The sequence below is a fragment of the Periplaneta americana genome, chromosome 15 (assembly GCF_040183065.1).
Source record: "Periplaneta americana isolate PAMFEO1 chromosome 15, P.americana_PAMFEO1_priV1, whole genome shotgun sequence".
Lineage (NCBI taxonomy): Eukaryota > Metazoa > Arthropoda > Insecta > Blattodea > Blattidae > Periplaneta > Periplaneta americana.
The window spans coordinates 134,056,750-134,076,481 of NC_091131.1; the positions used below are offsets into that span (position 1 = coordinate 134,056,750).

Here is a 19,732-nt window from a genome sequence, read left to right on the forward strand (position 1 = left end):
GCTACATATTACACTAATCAGACTTCAGAATTATATGATACAAACAATTGTTCTTCCTTTGGCACGTATTGTCAAGTGAGATGTACTGTCTGATAATAGATGTACATATCAGCCAGAACCTCAATCAGAGGTACTATCAAAAGTGGCTGGGAATATTTCAGCCTTAATTCTGCAGTAGCCAACGACTGGACAAGAAGTGTATGGTTACAGAAGTAAGAGAATTGATAACTTGAGTTGTCAAAAACGAAAAGACGAATAAAGGATTATGAGAATAAATAAATAGGTCTATACAAATCAGTTTGCTATTATATCACTGTTTCTATAGCACTGATGAATTCTTAGAATTGCTCTATCTTAGATCTTGTCTTCAAGATAATTCAGAGTAGTTAGATGAGGAGTCTATTCTACAATTTTACAAGTATTTGGTTTACACACTGCAAATGGTCCTTTTAGCTGAAGATGGCTCAGCCTGTAGTTTTCTAAAATTAAGTTCCAGATTTTGTGTATTTGTATTTGTGTCGTATTTAATATTATAGTCATTTATTATATTTAATACAGCACTGACGAAAACGAAAATAATGGCTTTTAAAGGAAAGGACCCAGTAAACTCAAATATTGTAGTTGATGTTAAAATTTTCAAGCAGACGTCACATTTTAACAGTCCAGGTTACAATGTTTATTATAAGAAGGGTATACATGCAGAAGGGGCTCATTGCAATTTTACGAAAAATTGGTTTATTGGCTCCGTCTATAGCATTTTCAGAGGACTTTCATTTAACGTAAAGTGAACTGGAAAAAAAAAACTAACAGCGATTAGTTCATTTAAAAAAAAACACTGAAATTTAAGGGGACCTGGTAAGCCAAAAAATCTTGAATTTTTCATTTTTCATTTATCTTTCAGATGAGCCATGATTTAAGTTTTATCTGATTCCTAAGTATGTTTTTTTTTTTCGGTTTAAATGAACAGTGACATTTAAGTGGGCGTGTCCATAGGCGGAGAGAGAACCATTTCCTTGGGGAGGCAAAGGAAGACATAATTAATTACCTCCTCCTCCGTTATAGCTTGACTGTGGTACAGTATATTGGAATATGATCAGTTAATAAAGGATTTTCGGGGGGAGGGGCATGTTTTTTTTACAGTGTTACATCCATATCGGCGATGTTTCAAACCGAGTTGTATAGGGCTTGAACTGTAGGTCTGCTACAAATTATAATAGGGCATAACTTAAAACAATCTCCCTCTTTTTCTCTCTCGTGCAGAAACACATGCATACATCAATAAAACTACGTAACAGTGCTAACAGAAATATTTTTATATGAAGCTTACCTTCCGAAGATATATGAAATGTAATTTCTAATAATTATTTTATTTAATCTCATTTTTTAAGTTTACACATTATACTGGGATCACTTTTCTTTTTCCTGCATTGTCGTGCAGTATGTTATTCATACATTTCGAAGTGGTGGCCTCAACAACTGCAGACTTCAAAGACAATAGTACAGGCTGTTACGAAAGAAACATTACAGTGCTTCCATTCCTCAAATGAGGTAGTATAGGAATTCTTATACATTCAGAAATTTAAAATAAATAGAGTATTATAGTCCAGGCACATGATCAGAAGACATTAATTCATCAATTTAAGCAAAAAAACTTAATCATAAACAAAACAAAACAAAAAAAGATATTTTGAATTCAATAGAATAATATAAAAAAAAAAAGATCATACAAGTTGGGGGGGGCAGTGGCCCCCATTATTCCGCCTATGGGCTTGTCTCCTGTTCATCTAGCACACTACCACAGTCTACTATATACAGTCACGAAGCTTGAGTTTTGAGGGTGCTAGAAACAATAGACTGTGACGGTACTATTTTGTATTGCCTGTAATGAGGCGATATTAGCGATCCTAGTGGTGAGCAACTATCTAATGTTTGCATATTTACTACGTATTGAGCTTCGCGACTGTATATACTAGACTGTGATACTACTATGTTAGTTTCAAATTTTGCGCCTTATGTGCGAAATTTTTTCATTGTAGGGAATTTATGTGTATTGGCACACCTGGTTTACCGTCCGTGCTTTGTTTCGTAGCAATGGATTTGTTTACAGTGTTGTGATATTATACACGTGCTGTACGGAGTTCTATTATTAATTGTGTTACGATACAGTTCAGTTGCATTATAGAGGTGCATTTTGTGATATTTTCTTACAATATGGGTTACAAAAGTAGTTTGAAAGTATTTAAGAAGAGAAGAAATGTTGGTAAACGTAAGAACACTGTTAGTAAGGTGAATTCTAACCTACAACCCTCTAGCACATGTGGTCAGTGTGAATCTGTAAATAATGGCTGTGCATCAGGAAAGAAACTTGAAGATTCTAAAATCAGGTATGAAACCCTGAAACAAGAACACAGTGTTAGTGATACCAATGGGGTTATAGATGTTGGCATATTATCTGGTGTACTGCAAAATAATGTATTCTGTAAAGGCTGTGGCAAAGGTGGGATATCTCTTGAGGTAAAAAAGCATATTGGTCTTGCTGCAGAATTAGTTTTAAAATGTAAATACTGTGAGTATGGTGTAAATTTTTACAACTCTTCATCTATTGATATTTCAAAGATAAACCCAATAACAGTGTAAACTCTACACAGTAAATGTTTGACTATGTATGGCCTTAGGGCTATAGGAAAAGGTAAGACAGGTGGAGAGACTTTATGTGGCATTTTGAATTTGCCACCTCCTCCAACCAGGTCTACTAGATATAACATAATAATTGGATCTGCGATTGAAAATGTTGCATTACATAACATGAAGGTTGCTGTGGAAGAAGCAGTTGCAGAAAATGATAATGTCAGAGGCATATCAGCTGCCTTTGATGGGACGTGGCAGAAAAGGGGCCACATTTCACTAAATGGCGTTGTGGCGGCAATTAGTGTGGACACTGGCAAGGTAATTGATGTTGCTATATTATCAAAACATTGTAGGTGTGAAGGTAGAACAACAAATAAACATGAAACCGATTGTGAATGTAATTACAGTGGGTCAAGTGGTGGAGTGGAGGTTGCAGGTGTGACGAACATTTTCAATCGGTCACTCAGTTCATATAATGTGAGATATGTGAAATATTTAGGAGATGGGACTCTAAGTCATTCAGTGCTGTTGAGGAATTGAAACCACATGGGAATGACGTACAAATTAGAAAATTAGAGTGCATAGGCCACATACAGAAGAGAATGGGCATTTTGAGGAGACTGAAAACCAGTGTGAAGGGACAAAAATTATCGGATGGTAAGGGTTTATTAGGAAAGGGGAGGCTAACTGACTCAGTTATAGACAAAATTCAAAACTATTACGGCATGGCCATAAGACTTCTATTTACTATTTTGCCGAAACACATAACCACAGTGGACCATATGACGATTCACCATTGTTATTCTCATCCCAACCGACACTTGAGACAGGCATTGACAAGAACCGGGTTCTGAATGGGAGGAGTGAAGGCTGATGGCTGGGGGAATACCTGCTAGGCCACGAGGCCACAAGAAATGTATCTCAGTTTCAGCTTTCCCAGTGCAACCTTAAAACCCGGGGAAATGCAGAAGCCAGACACGGCATGAGTGATCCTGGCTTTAGGAATAAATTTTACTGCAAGACAGGTCTATATACATCACAAGGTTTTCTACTTCTACAACTCTATATGCTTCATTGAAAGAACTAATATAATAGCTATGATATATACGACTAAAAACCACTAAAATTTTTAGTTTAAGAAAACAAAGTGACTGAGGCCCAGCCTCACTTGCCTCAGCCAATCAGCCGCCACTGTACAAATCTACCAACATGGAATTTCATCTCAAACTAAAACCTGTCTTGACCCTTTATACCCATTGGTGACTGCACATGATAAGGTCGCAGGGCAGATCTTGCCTCCTCTGCTATACCAGATAATGTTGTTGTTGTTGTTGTTTTCTAATGCCAGGCGTTTGACAGTAAAGTCATTTGACCTCTCCCACTCCAATATTTTTCAAAGATATTATCATGGCCAGCCACTGAAGCACAGATTTTGAGGTGTTCCAAATCCATTTCTTGGTTTGAGTTGCACAATGGGCAATTAGGGGACTGATATATTCCAATTCTATGCAGGTGTTTGGCCAAACAATCATGGCCTGTTGCCAATCTAAATGCAGCTACAGACGATCTTCGTGGTAAATCGGGAATTAACTGTGGATTTTTATGCAGAGAGTTCCATTTTTTTCAGTTGATTCATTCATTCATTTATTTTATTCCATAGATCTTACATGAGCAATGAAGCTTTAAGATGTGGAACATGTCAACATTTTACAATATTACAATTACAATTTTTACAAATTTTTATAGTTTTACAATTTAGTAATTTTCTACAATTTTTTACAATTTTGTACAATTTTTTTACATTTTTTTACATTTTGGCGAGATGTAGTGAGATGAGATGAGGTCCGAGGATTCGCCAAAATATTACCCGGCATTTGCCTTTTCGGTGGGGGAAACCTCGGAAAAACCCAACCAGGTAATCAAATCAAAGGGGGTAATCAAATCAAAGGGGTTGATGCCAAGGACTCGCCATAGACCATCCGGCTTCAGTCCCACGGCTGGGGAAAACCTCCGAAGAAACCAAAGTCCAAAGGGGGATCCAACCCAAGCCCGAACGCAGCTCCGGATCAGCAGCCCAGCGAGTCTGTCGACTGACCAACATCGATGGCTCTACTAAAAGTATACAATACATAGCCAATCAGATTATTAAATTTACAAACGCAAACGATCATTCATAAGTTGAGCTATATTATAATACAAAACAATTTAATTAAATTTAAGGCATAAACAATTCAACCAGTTGTGATATACAGAAATTGATAATACATATCATGCAAACTACTTCAAATTACAAACACAAACAATTTATCAGTAGAGCTATATAGATTACTATTCAATTTAAGGCATATACAATTCATCGGCCAAATCTATACAAATATATACAATACAAAGTAGCATACTTTCATTAAGCTATACAAATTTGTGCAATTAATATCAAGTAGATTAATTCAATTTATAATCATAAACAATTCATCAGTTGAGCTATACATATTACCATTCAATTTACAGTAGGTCTATATACAATTCATCAGTAGAGCTACACTGACTAGTAATCATTTTAAGAACATATACAATTCATCAGCCAAACTATACAAACATATACAATCAAATTAGTTCAATTTACAAACTTATTTTCGTTAAGCTATACAATTCATATGAAGTAGATTAATTCAATTTATAAGCTTAAACAATTCATCAGTTGACCTATACAGTATACTATTCAATTTACAGTACATACAATTCATCAGTTATGCTAAACAAAAAATACAATACATAGTAAACAGATTAAGTCAATATAAAAACATATTTTAGTTGAGCTATATAAAATTGTACATGTCATTTAAGTAGAATAATTCAATTCACAAGCATAAACAATTCATCAATTGTGTAGAAGGTATGAGTATGTAGAAATTTGGTTAATTCTTTTCTGAACCTTTTCTCGTTGTTCTTCAAATCTTTAAGATAATTAGGCAGTGCATTGAAGACTGTTATACATGAATAGCGAACTCCTTTTTTAAAACAGCTTAGACTAACAGAGGGTAGATGAAGATCTGATTTATGTCTTGTATTAAAATGATGAATGTCTTGATTAGTACTGAATTTATCTTGGTTCTTAATATACAGCATCATTAGGGAAAGAATGTATTCACAAGGTAAAGTCAAGATTTCTAAGTTTCGGAAAATATTTTTACATGAGGTCCTTTTATGCACACCGGCCATTATTCTTATAGCTTTCTTTTGTAAAACAAAAACGTGTTTAGCTTCAGACGAGTTACCCCAGAGTATTAATCCATATTTCATTACAGAGTGAAAATATGCAAAGTATGACATTTTAAGTAAGTTTATATCACCAATAGTAGATAAGGATCTTAATGCATAACAGGCAGAGCTCAATTTACGAGTAATACATTCTATATGCGTTTTCCAGTTCAAGTGATTATCCAATTCTAAACCAAGAAACTTTGTGCTTATAGATTCTTTGAGATGAGTTCCATTTAATCGAATACTGTAGGAAACCTGAGCACTATTGTGTGTACTAAATTTGACTGCACTGGTTTTATCAACATTAAGTGCTAGTTTATTTGCATGGAACCATTCATTCATTAGATTCAGCACTGTATTAGAAGTGTTTATAAAATGATCGTATTGTTTGCTTGAAATAATTACACTTGTATCATCTGCAAATAAAATTACATGGGATGAATTGTTTATGGTCAAGGCTAAATCATTAATATAAACTAGAAACAACAATGGACCTAAAATTGACCCCTGCGGAACACCATGTTTAATATTTCTAAATTCTGAATAAGTAACTTTATGACTATTTGGTACATTTATTTCTACTTTTTGTTTTCTATTTGATAAGTACGATGTAAACCAACCCAACATCTCATCTTTAATGCCATAAAACTTCAATTTTTTTACTAATATACTATGGTCTACACAATCAAATGCTTTAGCCAAGTCACAAAAAATCCCACCTACATGTAGTTTCGAATTTAATGAATTTAGTATTTCATCCACCAAACTAAAAGCAGCATTCTCTGTCGATTTTTGTTTTCTAAATCCAAACTGTTCTAAAACTAATATATTGTTGGACTCCAGGTAATGATATAATCTATTATACATAACTTTCTCAAACACTTTTGAAAATGTTGTTAATAATGATATGGGTCTGTAATTAGCAATAGTACATTTATCTCCCTTTTTGTATATTGGTTTTACTATTGAATATTTGAGTCTTTCTGGAAAAATACCACATTCCATTGACAAATTGCATAGATAGCTTAACGGAGGGGATAATATTTCAGAACAAGCTTTCAGAACTTTACTTGGAATTTCATCATATCCAGAGGAATATTTTGTTTTTAGTTGTTTTATCACATGCATGATTTCTGCTGCGGTAGTGGGAATAAATTTGAGACCTAAAAACTCAGTGTTAAATGCATCAGTTAGGTAACCAAGTGCAGCATCAAATCAAGTGTTATCAAATTTTGTTTGTTGAAGTCTAAGTATGTAGATTTAATAAATCTTTTAACAGAGTAATACGTAGATTTAGTAACAGGTCTGTAAGTAGCAGTGCTGCCCTTCTTTGCTAAAGCATCCGCATTCTCGTTTCCCAGGATTCCACAATGGGATGGTATCCATTGGGATACAATTCTTTTATTGAGTGATATTAATTGAGAGAGCATTTTAGTTTTTTCTGCTGTTTGAGATGAAGGTGTGTGTTTAGAGACTATTGATAGAATAGCTGCTTTGGAGTCTGACAATATAACTGCATTTTTAAATTGATTGATGTGGCATAGAAGATTCCTGAGACTTTCACGTATTGCAATTATTTCACACTCAAAACTTGTTGTTCCATATCCAAGAGATCTATAAAGTAAGAAGAGACAGTACGTAACACCTGCACCGGCACCTTGTTCTCTGGAGATCAAGGATCCGTCGGTGTATAAATGAAGCCAGTTTTGTGGAGAGTACCTAATATTAATTGTCTCTAAAGACAATTGTTCCATTATTTCAGTGTTTACTTCTGATATCAGTATTTCTTCTGTTAGATTTAGATTATATTCTATATTTAATAGAGTTAAGGAGTTTGGTTTAATTTGTAAGTTTTCTTTTAAATTTGGGATATTGATTTTCTGTTTTAATTCTTGAACAATGGATATGAAACTTTTTTGAGTTTTCAATCTACAGAGAGGACTGTATGAATGCCAATTGTTTCCTGGTAACCTGATAAGTTTTTCATATTGAATCAGTGCTTTTTCTTCTATTGTCATTTTGATGCTGTTAATATTGGTGAGGAGTCTCATACAATATACCAGATAATGTGTAGTACATTATTAAAAGATTATGGGCAAAATGAACTAGAAAAGCAACTGAGCTAAAATTTTACATATGTATGACGACACTTACTTCTCAGGAAAGTGAATGGTGGGTAATGTAATTAACAAGAAGATTAAAGCCGTATAGAATCCTCAGAAATTAAATTTTTACATACAATAAAAGGATGCTCATGAGTGGACCAGATTAGAAATGAAATAAGAAAATAATTAGAACACGAACCTGTCAATGAGCAGATAAAATATGAACCTAAGTGGAGTGAACATGTGAAGAGGATGAACAGTGGTCAGCATGGAAATGTCGGACACATTATAGAAGAGATTTGGTAAATGTTGGAGTACTGAGCCAGGACAGTCCACGAAGATGAATATGGCGATATACTCTTGTGTATTATCTAACTCTCTATTAGTTTGTAAATATGACATGTCCCATGATCTAGTGCATGTAATAAATGGTTATGGTTACGATCAGGGCGCGGATTTTGATGACATGTCATCTTTCTTTTTTTTACATTCTTTGCAATGCCTGTAAATAAATACATTTTGGATATGAGCTGCTGGTTACAGAAATGTAGAGTTTTTGTCATTCTTAGGTCATTTTTCGCTGTTTTAATTCTTTGAAGTCATTTTTTTATCATTTTTCAATTTTAAAATTATTTTTTTTAGTAGGCCTAATTTAAGCTAGTCTTCAATGACGAAGTAAAATTTCCCAATATAGGAAAACTCGCAAAATTAGTACTGACACTACTTCATTCAAACGCAGAACTTGGAAGGATTTTTTCGATAGTCATGTCAAAAGGAAGAAGAGAATAGAATAGCACATGAAGCTCTCAGCTAAGTTGTACGCTTTGCTTCCAAATAAAAGAATTGAACTAGAGCACCTTTGAAGTCACCAGCATCCATTTTAGTTTCCATTATTGGGATACATGTGCTAGATGTGGAGGAGATTTGGTGGTTGGTACATCCACCCTTCTCTTTTATTGTAGCTGAATGTTTAATTATGACCTAATTAATTATTTTATTGTAGCTCACACTGTAAGTTGTGGGAAACTTTGTGTTCGTGTGGGAAATTTTTATGCTTTTATATGGGAATACCATAGTAGACAGTCTGAAGAGCTGTTAATTTAAGGTAGTATTTTGACTACTTATGCATAGTATTGTTTGTTTTTAGGTCTGTTTTTTCAGCATTTTAGGTCATTATTACAGCCCGAAATTTTATGTCCTAAAAGTTAAGAATGTCACTGAGTGTAGATGAATAGAAGTAGGCCTAGTGCCCGTGAGGAGAGTTTTAAGCTTAGTTCACAAGAGTCCGTTATGTAATAATATACAACAGAGTCAGAACGACTGAGCAATGGATCTTGTAAACCATGTGCTAATTTGTAAGTGATGTTAAGAGGATTAAAGACCTTTAACGATACCAAAGGGAAAATACTGAATGACAAGAATGGCATCTCAAAGAAGTGGGGGCATGGCTTTTATATTAAACTATAGCGAGGAACAATATTAACTTTTAGCACCTAAAATTCCGGGTTCTAGTCATTATAATATAACTTTTTGGGTCTTTTATAGATAATTTTTTAAGTAATCAAAATCCTCACTCTGGCTGGGGATCGTCCCATACATCAGGGGCAATGTGGTAGCTGTACAGGCTGGTCAGCACCAGAGAGAAGCTGTGTCATATGACGCCTTTCCCCCACAACACACGTGATAGACGTGAGCTTACACTCACCTTTGGCACGGAGTACGTGTGTGCAATGCCCAGACTGAAGACTGACACAATCCCCATGACCTTGCAATCGGGAAAACCTGTAAAACTTCCTATAGCTTTGCCAGTTTTCAATTCCATTACAGCAGTTTCTTGATTTCATCATCTTATTTATCGAAATAGAAACATCAATTTTGAGGCGTACTTATGACATTTCACTAGTTTCTGTGGCATCTCATAAACATTTCAAGACATATTCAAACATTAATAAGGATCATTTAAATATTTCTGCTGATGCCCAGTTCACTCTCTCGTTGTACAATTTAAGTTCTCTGCATTGATTGATGATTCAGTAATATAACTGTATAAAATGTAGATATAAACAAATTATATTGTTAATTAAAGTTTTACAATTTAGAATATTATACATTTATTGTTTACAATAAATTATATTGTTTGAATGTAAATTAAACATCCTTCAAGAGCTTACTTGTATATTTTTGTGAATGTAAACACATATCCCTTCAAAATGATCTGATGAAGAGAATTGAGAAAATGCATTAAATTTAATTGGCATTGGGTTGTAACAAAGGGCTGCCATATGCCTCGGACAGTCCATGGCTTTATAGTGTAGGGAGAAAAGACTGATGTCCACGATTTTGAATGAAGTCGGACAGAAATCTGGAAAAATGCAGTAATTTGTAAGATAGTGTTCAAATGATACTCAAATGGGTGCAAGATAATACATCTTACGAACTCAGTAAGAGCCTTCTGTCTGACTAGGTGATAAAATTTAATTTTTTCCTACTGCACAACAAAGAGGAAATTTCTAAAAATATGATTTCACACGAAATCTCGGTAAATTTTTGTCGCAGTTGTATTTCCGTGGTGCAGTAGCCTACTTAGAACTGCTGCAAATGGTAGAATTGTTATTTCTCTCTACGTGGATATAATACCAACGTTCAAAGATCATTTTCTTTGATGAATGGCCAGTGGATACAAGAAAGAAACAAATTATCACTTAAGTTAGTAAACGCATCTGCAGATAGAGTATAATGTAAACTGCAGTTAGCTTCACAACTCATCCTGCCTTCTCTTCACAGTTCTGAGAAGTATGAAAGGTTCTGTGACTGTGATCTACAGACATGAATGGTGTGGTGCTAAAATAAATGGTAATAATGTAAATTGCATGCCAAATAGTGTGCTAGATAAGGTAAAGTGTATCACTGAAGTGGCCAGTCTCAGCCACATTAAGTAAACAAGTGATATTAATGTGAAAAATAAATTATATATACAAGTTTCTTATAAATTCCTGCGTTTTTTCCTGTCGATCAAATTTACTTGTGAATCATGTACTGGTTTCTTTGTTTCTTCATTATGGCAACCCTAGTTTTAACAAGTTTCTATTGTTATGACATTCGTAATGAGAAATAAGATCAATTAGTATTATTTTCATTTAAAACGCCCCTGTATTCGACTGCATGATATTTAGAGTGCAAGTTCCCAATGAGCTTGAAATTTCCAAGATAGTAATTTATCTTCCGTGACTGTAGCATATTATTATTCTGTGAGCCCAACTTGAGTGGTAATATTGAATTTCTTTAATCTCTTTTTGACACAAAGTCGGACATTATCTAGTGAGATTACTGTCGATAAAAATCAAGTAACCTAACAATAATGTAATACATAACTGCTTCATAAAATGTACGTTATATCAATTTCTTCAGAAAAATTAAAAATACGTTTTAAATATAAAATATGAAAACGACAATATTTAAATTTCCTTGCGGTCGGTTGACTACATTTTAAAATAAGAAGACCAACTTTCTTGGTGTCATGTTCGATAAGTATCTTAGTTATCTTTTCACATTGATAACCTTTGTAATGCTTTAGACTCAATGAGGGGGGCAAAGACTAATTGGGATTTCCCAGTCTCTGATTGGGTCAAAAACCCTGATGGAACTGATATTTAACCCTAGTGGTAAATTTCGGTGAAGTCCGGAGGGCCTAATTAGTCAAATCCACTCTCCTCACCTCCACGCTGGGGCCCCCTGGGATCTTTCAAGATGCGAAAGAGAGAGTGGTGTGCGGATAGCAATGGGAACCTACCGCATTTATATATCCCAAGAAGATATGATGAAAATGCCATGATGAGTCTTTCCCTGGTAAAAAACTCCGGACGTAAACTATCCCCCCAATCGGATGTCCGGGTGGGGGATACTGGGGAAGGACATGTCATGACACAAGACACAGAAGAGAAGAAAAGAAGATCAACGACTGCAACGAGGGATGAGAAGACACCAGTTCTACCGGGTGAGTTGGAAAACATGAAGGAAGCAATGAGAAGAAACAGAGTGGATGTGATGGGAATGTCAGAAGTGAGGTGGGAAAAAGTGATGAGTTGATGAGTGATGAATAGGGCTCGGAAGTTGATGAAATATCATATTTTTTCTTATACTTCAGAGACAATGCAGGATACAATATAAACTCTTTACACTTCAATAGAGACCAATATAGCCTACTTTTATTTTGCATTTATTTGCACTATTTGGTATTTTATTGTTTTTAGGAAATGTTCTACTTTCTGTTGCATTATTGCCCTATTGTTTAGAAAGGACCTTTTTTACAGTGTAATCATAGTCTACATTCCAGAACCTACTGCAGATTGCGTCGTGCAGGAATTTGCCTTATGGTTGCAACAACCTTAACTTCTGATCACGTGTGTGATGTGATTGTCCCCCATTCAATGCAACAGAACAAATACTGCAGCCACAGTGCTCGCAGTTAGCATATTGTATTGCACAAGTAAAGACAGTATTGATAGAGAAAGTGCTGCTTCTATAGCAGTTTCTCAAGGCTTGCTGGCTGATCCTCAAATTAAGGGATGTCAATGTTGAGGTTTTCTCTGCAGTTTTCCCTCAACCCATATAGAGCAAATGTGTCTTTATCACGCTTGTTTTTGCACTTAATTATTTTATTCAGATGCTAGATAATAATAGCATTTGATAAAGAGTCGTAAATTAACGCATCAGAAAAGATTACTAGCACACGGGTTCAAAAAAGTGAAAAATTACTTCATTATTATTGATTTACTGCATTTGTTAAAAGATTTCAGTATTCTATTAGCGTATAAAATGGACAGTTTCTAATAACATTGCAGGAGGAAGATGACTGTTTGTACAACACAGATGCACTTATAATACATCACATAAGTATTTTGGCATTATATTTAATGTGTTTGAAATTTGTTCCAATAAACATAACAAGCATGTTTCGAATACTTCCTACAATAAAGCATTATACTTAAGTAAACATACAAACGTGGCCAACATGCTGTCGTGTTAACACTAAACATCATTACACCGTAACAATTATTATAATTTACGTACTTCAGAAGAATGCTCTCCAATTGAGACCACATTTCTAATTTCATGTGTGCACTTACCAACTCTGTGATGCAATGAATATCATTTTGATTATTTACACACAATTGCACTGATAAATTTTCATATATTTTAATACATCAATATATTTGTGACACACCCTCAAAATTAACCAACAAAAAGTACAGAAACACTGGATTGAGATTAATGATCCACCTGCTATCTTTTTTAAAGTATCTATGTTACATAGTTCATCAAACGAATTAATTTTGTCCATTTGCAAGCACTTAATTTGTTGCTGCTCAAATCTTTGAATGCACTTGTTAGCAGGGTCCATTCTTGTTGAGGAATAAGATTATCTATTTGTTCCCGTAAACCTGGAAATAGTTATAAGAGATCTGCTTTAGGACTATTCTTGCACATTTCCTTCTGTCTCTAGAAATATGTACTAGATACAAATTGTTTACTTCAAAGTGTTTAATACACACAACTGAATGCTTTGTTGGCGTGAAAATATTTCATAGAATACGAGTAGCTTCCAGCCACATAACTTATCTTTTCAGTTGGAAATTTGAGAACTGTAATGTAACACACTCACTTAAAGCACTCTAGTAATTTTGGTACACACAGAAACATAACATTTAGGAGCCATCTGTAAATAAAAGAATATGGATGATTTAATTTCATTTTTTAATAAAAGTCTAAACTTCATTTCAGTTCTCTGAATTTATTTTTCTTAGAGGTTATGCCATTACTACGTGCTTCATCTTTTGATTCCTTTTCAGATTTTACTTTTATGATTCACTTATAGTTAATAGTTTAATTTGGTGATGTACATGTTGTCATGCTACTCTCCATCCAAGTGGTTATGTCACACAGTCGTCAAAACAGGGGAAATCATATGACAGTTACTTACTTAACGGGGCCCTTTTCTTTAAATTATTTTAAACAGTTGTATAATATTATGTAAACTTCCAATTCCGTACAGCAAATATTTGCAGAGAAGAACTTAACAGCTCAGCCACTAGCCCTTACAAAGAGGACAGGAGAAACGAGTGGGACGAACTGGGATGAGACATAACCTTTCAGCTGGACAGTACCAATTTATTCTCTTCATAGTTAACTATCAGTGTATTACGAAGATTTCAGTTCAGAATTACACTGCCTTTTAGCTCGACATGATACAACTGGCAAGCTGATGATGCTAGACGCTGCCACCCAGACCTCGAGCAGCGACCACTTCGAGGAATCCAGCAGACGGTACGCCGAGTGGGAGGAGGAAGTCAGGCTGGAGGAGCTGCAGCATCTGCAGAGAGTGGCGATTCGTCTTTTCGACTTCTCTATGTACTCAGGTACAGTAACTGTTTACATCCTGAAGTAGATGCTCTTTCAGCTATGCACAAGGAGAATCCTAGAGCAGTGCAATCAACTAGTCGGCCACTATTGTTATTCCATTTCAACATGCTTGGGATGGGAACATTTAAAGTAAAACTCAATTTAGGCCATGGCCCTTAAAATTAAAAATATTTGATTCTGATTTAGGCTACATTCATTCCCTTTACAAATGTGTACGGCAAATAGCAAGCGCTGTAATAAAAATGGCTGATTTGTCGGCATTTCCAGCGCAAATGATTGCGGTACTCTGGATATCCACATACTCTGTGAACAAGTTCAGGAGACTTGGATTCTTACTGGTAGGGAATAGGGCATTTATCCAGTGGATTCACTTGTTCAATTTGCCTTAGTTCATAGAACCTGTTCTTAAATGTTTGTAGTTAAAACAAATTAGGTTCTTGATATAAAAGGAAGAATATTGATTTAACATTTTAACACGAAATTATCTAGTTTTTTAATTTGACATTAAATATAATCGTATCATATTATTAAATTATTGTTCCTTATCCAAGTGTGCAGGCAGTCAAAACAGAAATACAAAATCGACGGCCCAGCTTGAAAGGGAAAGAACTCAAAATTTAAAGTTTAAAGAAAGCTGCATTTTGAAGCTTTATGTTGCTGTGAAGAATCAGAGGATCGTTTAACTTAATCCAAATTCAATTAATCATGTTTTATGTATGGTTGAAGCTTTAAACTTCATTTTTCTCACAACTTTAAATTTTGAGTTGTTTCTCTTTAGAACTGGCCTGTCGATATTACTATGCTTGCAGGCTTGAGACTGATCTGCAATTACTTTGGCAGCCGTCTACCACTATCCCTTTCTCTTTGAGTGCTAATATCGCATACACAATTATGAACCATAATTCATTATTCAAAAACATAATTTAAATAAATAAATATATTTTCAGCTACAAAATACATTATTAAGCACATTAATAAGATAGGGTAAAGGTTGGTAAAATCGTGATATGAGTAATATCGTAATAGTTGGTATGAGAATTTATTACAATTTTACTTATCGAGACAAAAATCTGTTTTTTGTGACAATGTATTAAGGACAAGTTCGTGGACAAGTTGCTGCATAAAATCGGTCCTTCTCTCGCTCTGTAAAAGCATGATAAGCTATCAAACACAGTAGCACGATATTACTCTTATCACAATATTAACAAGATTTACCCTACTTCGTTTTCCTCTCTCCTACAATTTGTTATTCCATTTGAATGAAATATATTATTTCCTTCTTTTAAAGTATTGACAATTCATAGGGAATGGAATATTTCTCGAATTTTGGAAAAAAATATTTCTCAACATCTAATTACAGTAAATATACATTCTTCAATTCATTTATGCCTGATTTGAATTCGTGAAACATCGCGAAATCCGTATCAAGGTGGGAATGCGATTTTTTAAGCAATTAGCGAATTATGTGCGCGAATTTTCAATTTTTAATTTTTTTTACTACAATCGATAATCGATAGCTGTCGCACAGATAAGGTCGATATTTATGGTCGCTAGTATTGCACATTCGATACTGAATCTGTTTTAGTCAACGGTCAACGAGCTAGAAGGTTTTAATTCAAATACCTGATCTAAACGCACTCCTGACATCATATCTGATATATGTAGCGATGTGCGAGAATCGTATTGTGAGCATTGTGAGCCTGCTGAATGCCATATTATTTTGGACGTGTTGAGTGTGTTTGTTTTATTTGTTTATAGTGTCACACATAGGCGAAATAACATTATTGTGTTCCCGTGCAAGTGAGGCTACAAGAATGCTTAATAATAAAATAGCTCCAATAGAGCTTTCCAGTATACACCGTGTTCCGCTTATAAGTATAATAAAAGAAATAGTTATAATTTCATAACAATGCATGCAAATGGGTTAAGATTGGTACCATTGTAAAGAGGAAATTGGGAAGTTTTAATCCATTGTTGTTACTTATTTTTAGAAGACTCACGCATGCGCAGATCATTAAATAAGAGAATTCGTATCGTATCTTTAGTCAGTCAGCATGTGGACGCCACAGCAGAAAGCCTTTTGTGTACTGTCATTAGCAGAACATAGATCCATAATTCGTGTACAGCGCTTGTTTCGCCGTCAGTACAATCTTAGACCGAGGGAAGCTGTACCGACGTACGTCTCAATAATGAAATGGGATAGGCAGCTCAGAGAAACAGGAAGTTTGTTGTCTAATGCAGGTAAACATTCCAAGCGTAAAGTGTCTGACGAAAATGTCGAACGCATTCGCGAGGCATTTCAGAGAAGCCCGCGGAAATCCATTCGACAGGCTAGTGTGCAGTTGAACATCCCACCAACAACAGTGCATATAGTGCTCCATAAAAGATTGCGTTTGCGAGCGTACAAGCTGCAACTTCATCAGATGATTACGCCGAATGATAAACTGGAACGAAAACGCTTTGCAGAAACAATGTTGGATAAAGTGGACGATGACGACACATTTCTAACTCGAGTCTGTTTCTCAGATGAGGTAACCTTCCACGTCAGTGGAAAAGTAAACCGACACTATTGTCGCATCTGGGGGTCGGAAAATCCAAGTGTCGTAATTGAACACCAACGGGATTCCCCTAAATGGAATGTTTGGTGTGGGATCATGCGTGACAGAATCATTGGTCCCTATTTCTTTGCTGAAAAGACAGTCACTGCAAACACGTACCTGGATATGTTGCAACTGTATGCTGTGCCACAACTCCCAGATGGAGCAATTTTCCAGCAAGATGGGGCTCCACCACACTTTGCCAACATGGTTCGCACATTCTTAGACGAACAATTCCCTGCAAGATGGATCGGAAGAGGATCACCGTACATCACATGGCCTGCCAGATCACCAGATCTAACACCACCTGATTTTTTCCTTTGGGGGTTTGTTAAGGACCAGGTCTACAGGACGCCAGTACGTGATTTGGCAGACTTACAAGAAAGAATTTATGCTGCTGTCAACAATGTTACACCACAGATGCTTCATAACACTTGGGTCGAGGTTGAATACCGGTTGGATATTTCCCGTGCCACCAATGGAAGCCATGTTGAGGTTTATGGAACATAAGGTAACAAAAATTCCCAGTTTTCATTCTTTGTAGCAGTTGGTTTCAACTATATACTTGTATTAATTCAGAAGTTATAGCTATTTCTTTTGTTATACTTATAAGCGGAACACGGTGTATAAGGCATAGGTTTTATTGCACAGACAAAAGTACAGTCATGTGTAAATTTTGTAATTGTGAGGTCTCGTGGGAAAGAAGAGATACTGTTGAGAAAGATTTGAAGTCGGTAAAACATGCATCGGCAATTAATTTTTGCAAGGAAGACGAACAATCTCTTGTGCTGACTTCTATTGCCACTTGTTTTTGCAGTGTGCAAAACAAAAAGAAAAATTGCGAATATCTGGGAAAAAGTGTTGGAAAGACTTTATAAAAACGAACATACCAATTTCCAAGCTCGAAAACGAACAATGTGAAAATACTGAAAAATTTAATTGAAAGCACCGATTTTCCCATTTGAAAATCCCACATTTTGCACTTTGAACTCAACAAAAAATTCCAGTCTCTAACGATTCAGAATGCTTTATGGTTGCTGGGTCGTTAGTAGTCAATAACATTTAAGCTGTGCTCATGTTTGAATCTAAATCCACACAGCAATCAAGTCTTCAAAAGGCTTGTTTTTTAAGATCCAATGCATGCGAGGTGAGAGACCACACTATACGAGCAATAGTGAGTGGTTTGTAAAGTTAAGAGGTGCGCAGTCAGAAGTGCGTTCCACCTTGATTGTCTCAAATTCGGCAATCCTGAGTATGAGGCTTTTACATGAGTTGGGTCCTTCATCTTTCCAGGCAAGAAATGTTTATCATCAGAAAGATTGTCAAGGGGTGACAGTACAAAAGTTCATGTCAGTTCACATCATGTTTCAACCAAGCTATCACTGGTGAGAGAACAACAGGATGGAGTCTGCAATAGATCGCCTACCAAGAAAAGTTTATCTTCTGAGAGAACACTAAGTCTGCCAGAGATACGTACATGATACCGAATCTCTTACAGTCCAAATAGAAACAGTAAGATTAAACATGCAAAATACATTCGATACCCTTAGTCAAGTACTTAGTTATGTCAATATTCTAGAATCTGACATAAGAGATCTAAAAGACAACTCTTCACTTAAAAATTACATGTGTTTGCTAGTAGCTAACAGAAATTCCTCCAGTGTCTTGACATGGTAGTGTGGTGCAAAAAACCTAACTTTCAAAAATTCAAATTCCCACAAGGCTAATATTATGCATTAATGTGTAAAACAAGCACAAAAAATTTCATTAAAATATTACCATTTACAAGTTGCTCCAGAGGTGAGAAGTTTATAATGTGTAACATAGTGAAAGAAAAAAGTCAGAGCAGCTTTTGAAGGAGTAGAAAACTCTTATCAGTGTTTGGATAAAAGTTATAGAAGGAACTGTTTCTATTCATCTTCGTCAATGTCTCATTGTACTTTTGGAACAGGTTGATAGTGCGTTCTGTCGTGTCATTTACTACTTTCGTCTAAGAGGAGCAATCACGAAGTTCCTTGAAAACCACTCTGTAGGAAGTCTGTGCAGGAAAGATTGAGATTTGTCTCTTCCTATTTCAGTCTTCAAATAAATAACCGGTTCTTAATGTTACAGGATTCTCCAATTTCAGGTTTTCCAATTTAGCCATGGTCTGTAGTCATTGAGGAGTATCAGGTTTCTGTGGAGGCTGCAAGTTTGTTACTATATTTTCCTTTTTTGCTGGTTTAACGAATTGAGTCCACAACAGACCACATTATCTAAAGCCTGTTTAGTAAATGATGATGATGTTGATGATGATGATTTTTCTTTTTCTCTGTGGTCACTTGGTCATCAAAAAAGCAACTAGATGCTCAGAGAGAAACCAAAGATGTTGGCAAAATGCCATAATAGCCTATAATTGTTCTTTCTTATCTACAGTTTGGTTGGGATATTTCTTATGGAGAGTAAGAAGCTTGTGGACTTTGAATACCAACAAATACTCTCTAACATTAATACTGGAAAGCTTCCCTGTTTAGCATTGCAAGCGGCGGCGAAAAGTAACAATACTGCCATCTAGTGGCTTGAAACGTTCACACACTCTGTGCGCCATGCTGGATTACGTGAGGAAAAGAGGAGAGGTGTGCATTTGATTTCAATAAGAAGCTGCAAAGCAATAAATAGTATACTTTAGAGTCACTTTGTTCATAACATTTTTAATTAATAACAAATTACAAAGTTATTAGA

The 19,732-nt window shown here is 35.3% G+C and overlaps 1 protein-coding gene across 3 annotated transcripts in view; it reads left to right on the top strand.

Annotated features, from left to right (window-relative positions):
* LOC138715356 (uncharacterized) overlaps nt 1-19,732 on the top strand; it is a 100,303-nt gene that overhangs the window by 51,902 nt on the left and 28,669 nt on the right. For 2 of the 3 annotated variants that reach the window (XM_069848182.1, XM_069848181.1), the window contains exons 1-2: nt 11,588-11,988; nt 14,231-14,410. The exons of the other annotated variant lie outside the window; for it this stretch is intronic. In XM_069848182.1, coding sequence (XP_069704283.1) covers nt 11,742-11,988; nt 14,231-14,410 — 427 coding nt within the window. In that variant the 5' untranslated portion in view covers nt 11,588-11,741. Of the gene's footprint in view, nt 1-11,587; nt 11,989-14,230; nt 14,411-19,732 lie in introns of those variants that run through there. 3 annotated transcript variants of the gene reach the window in all.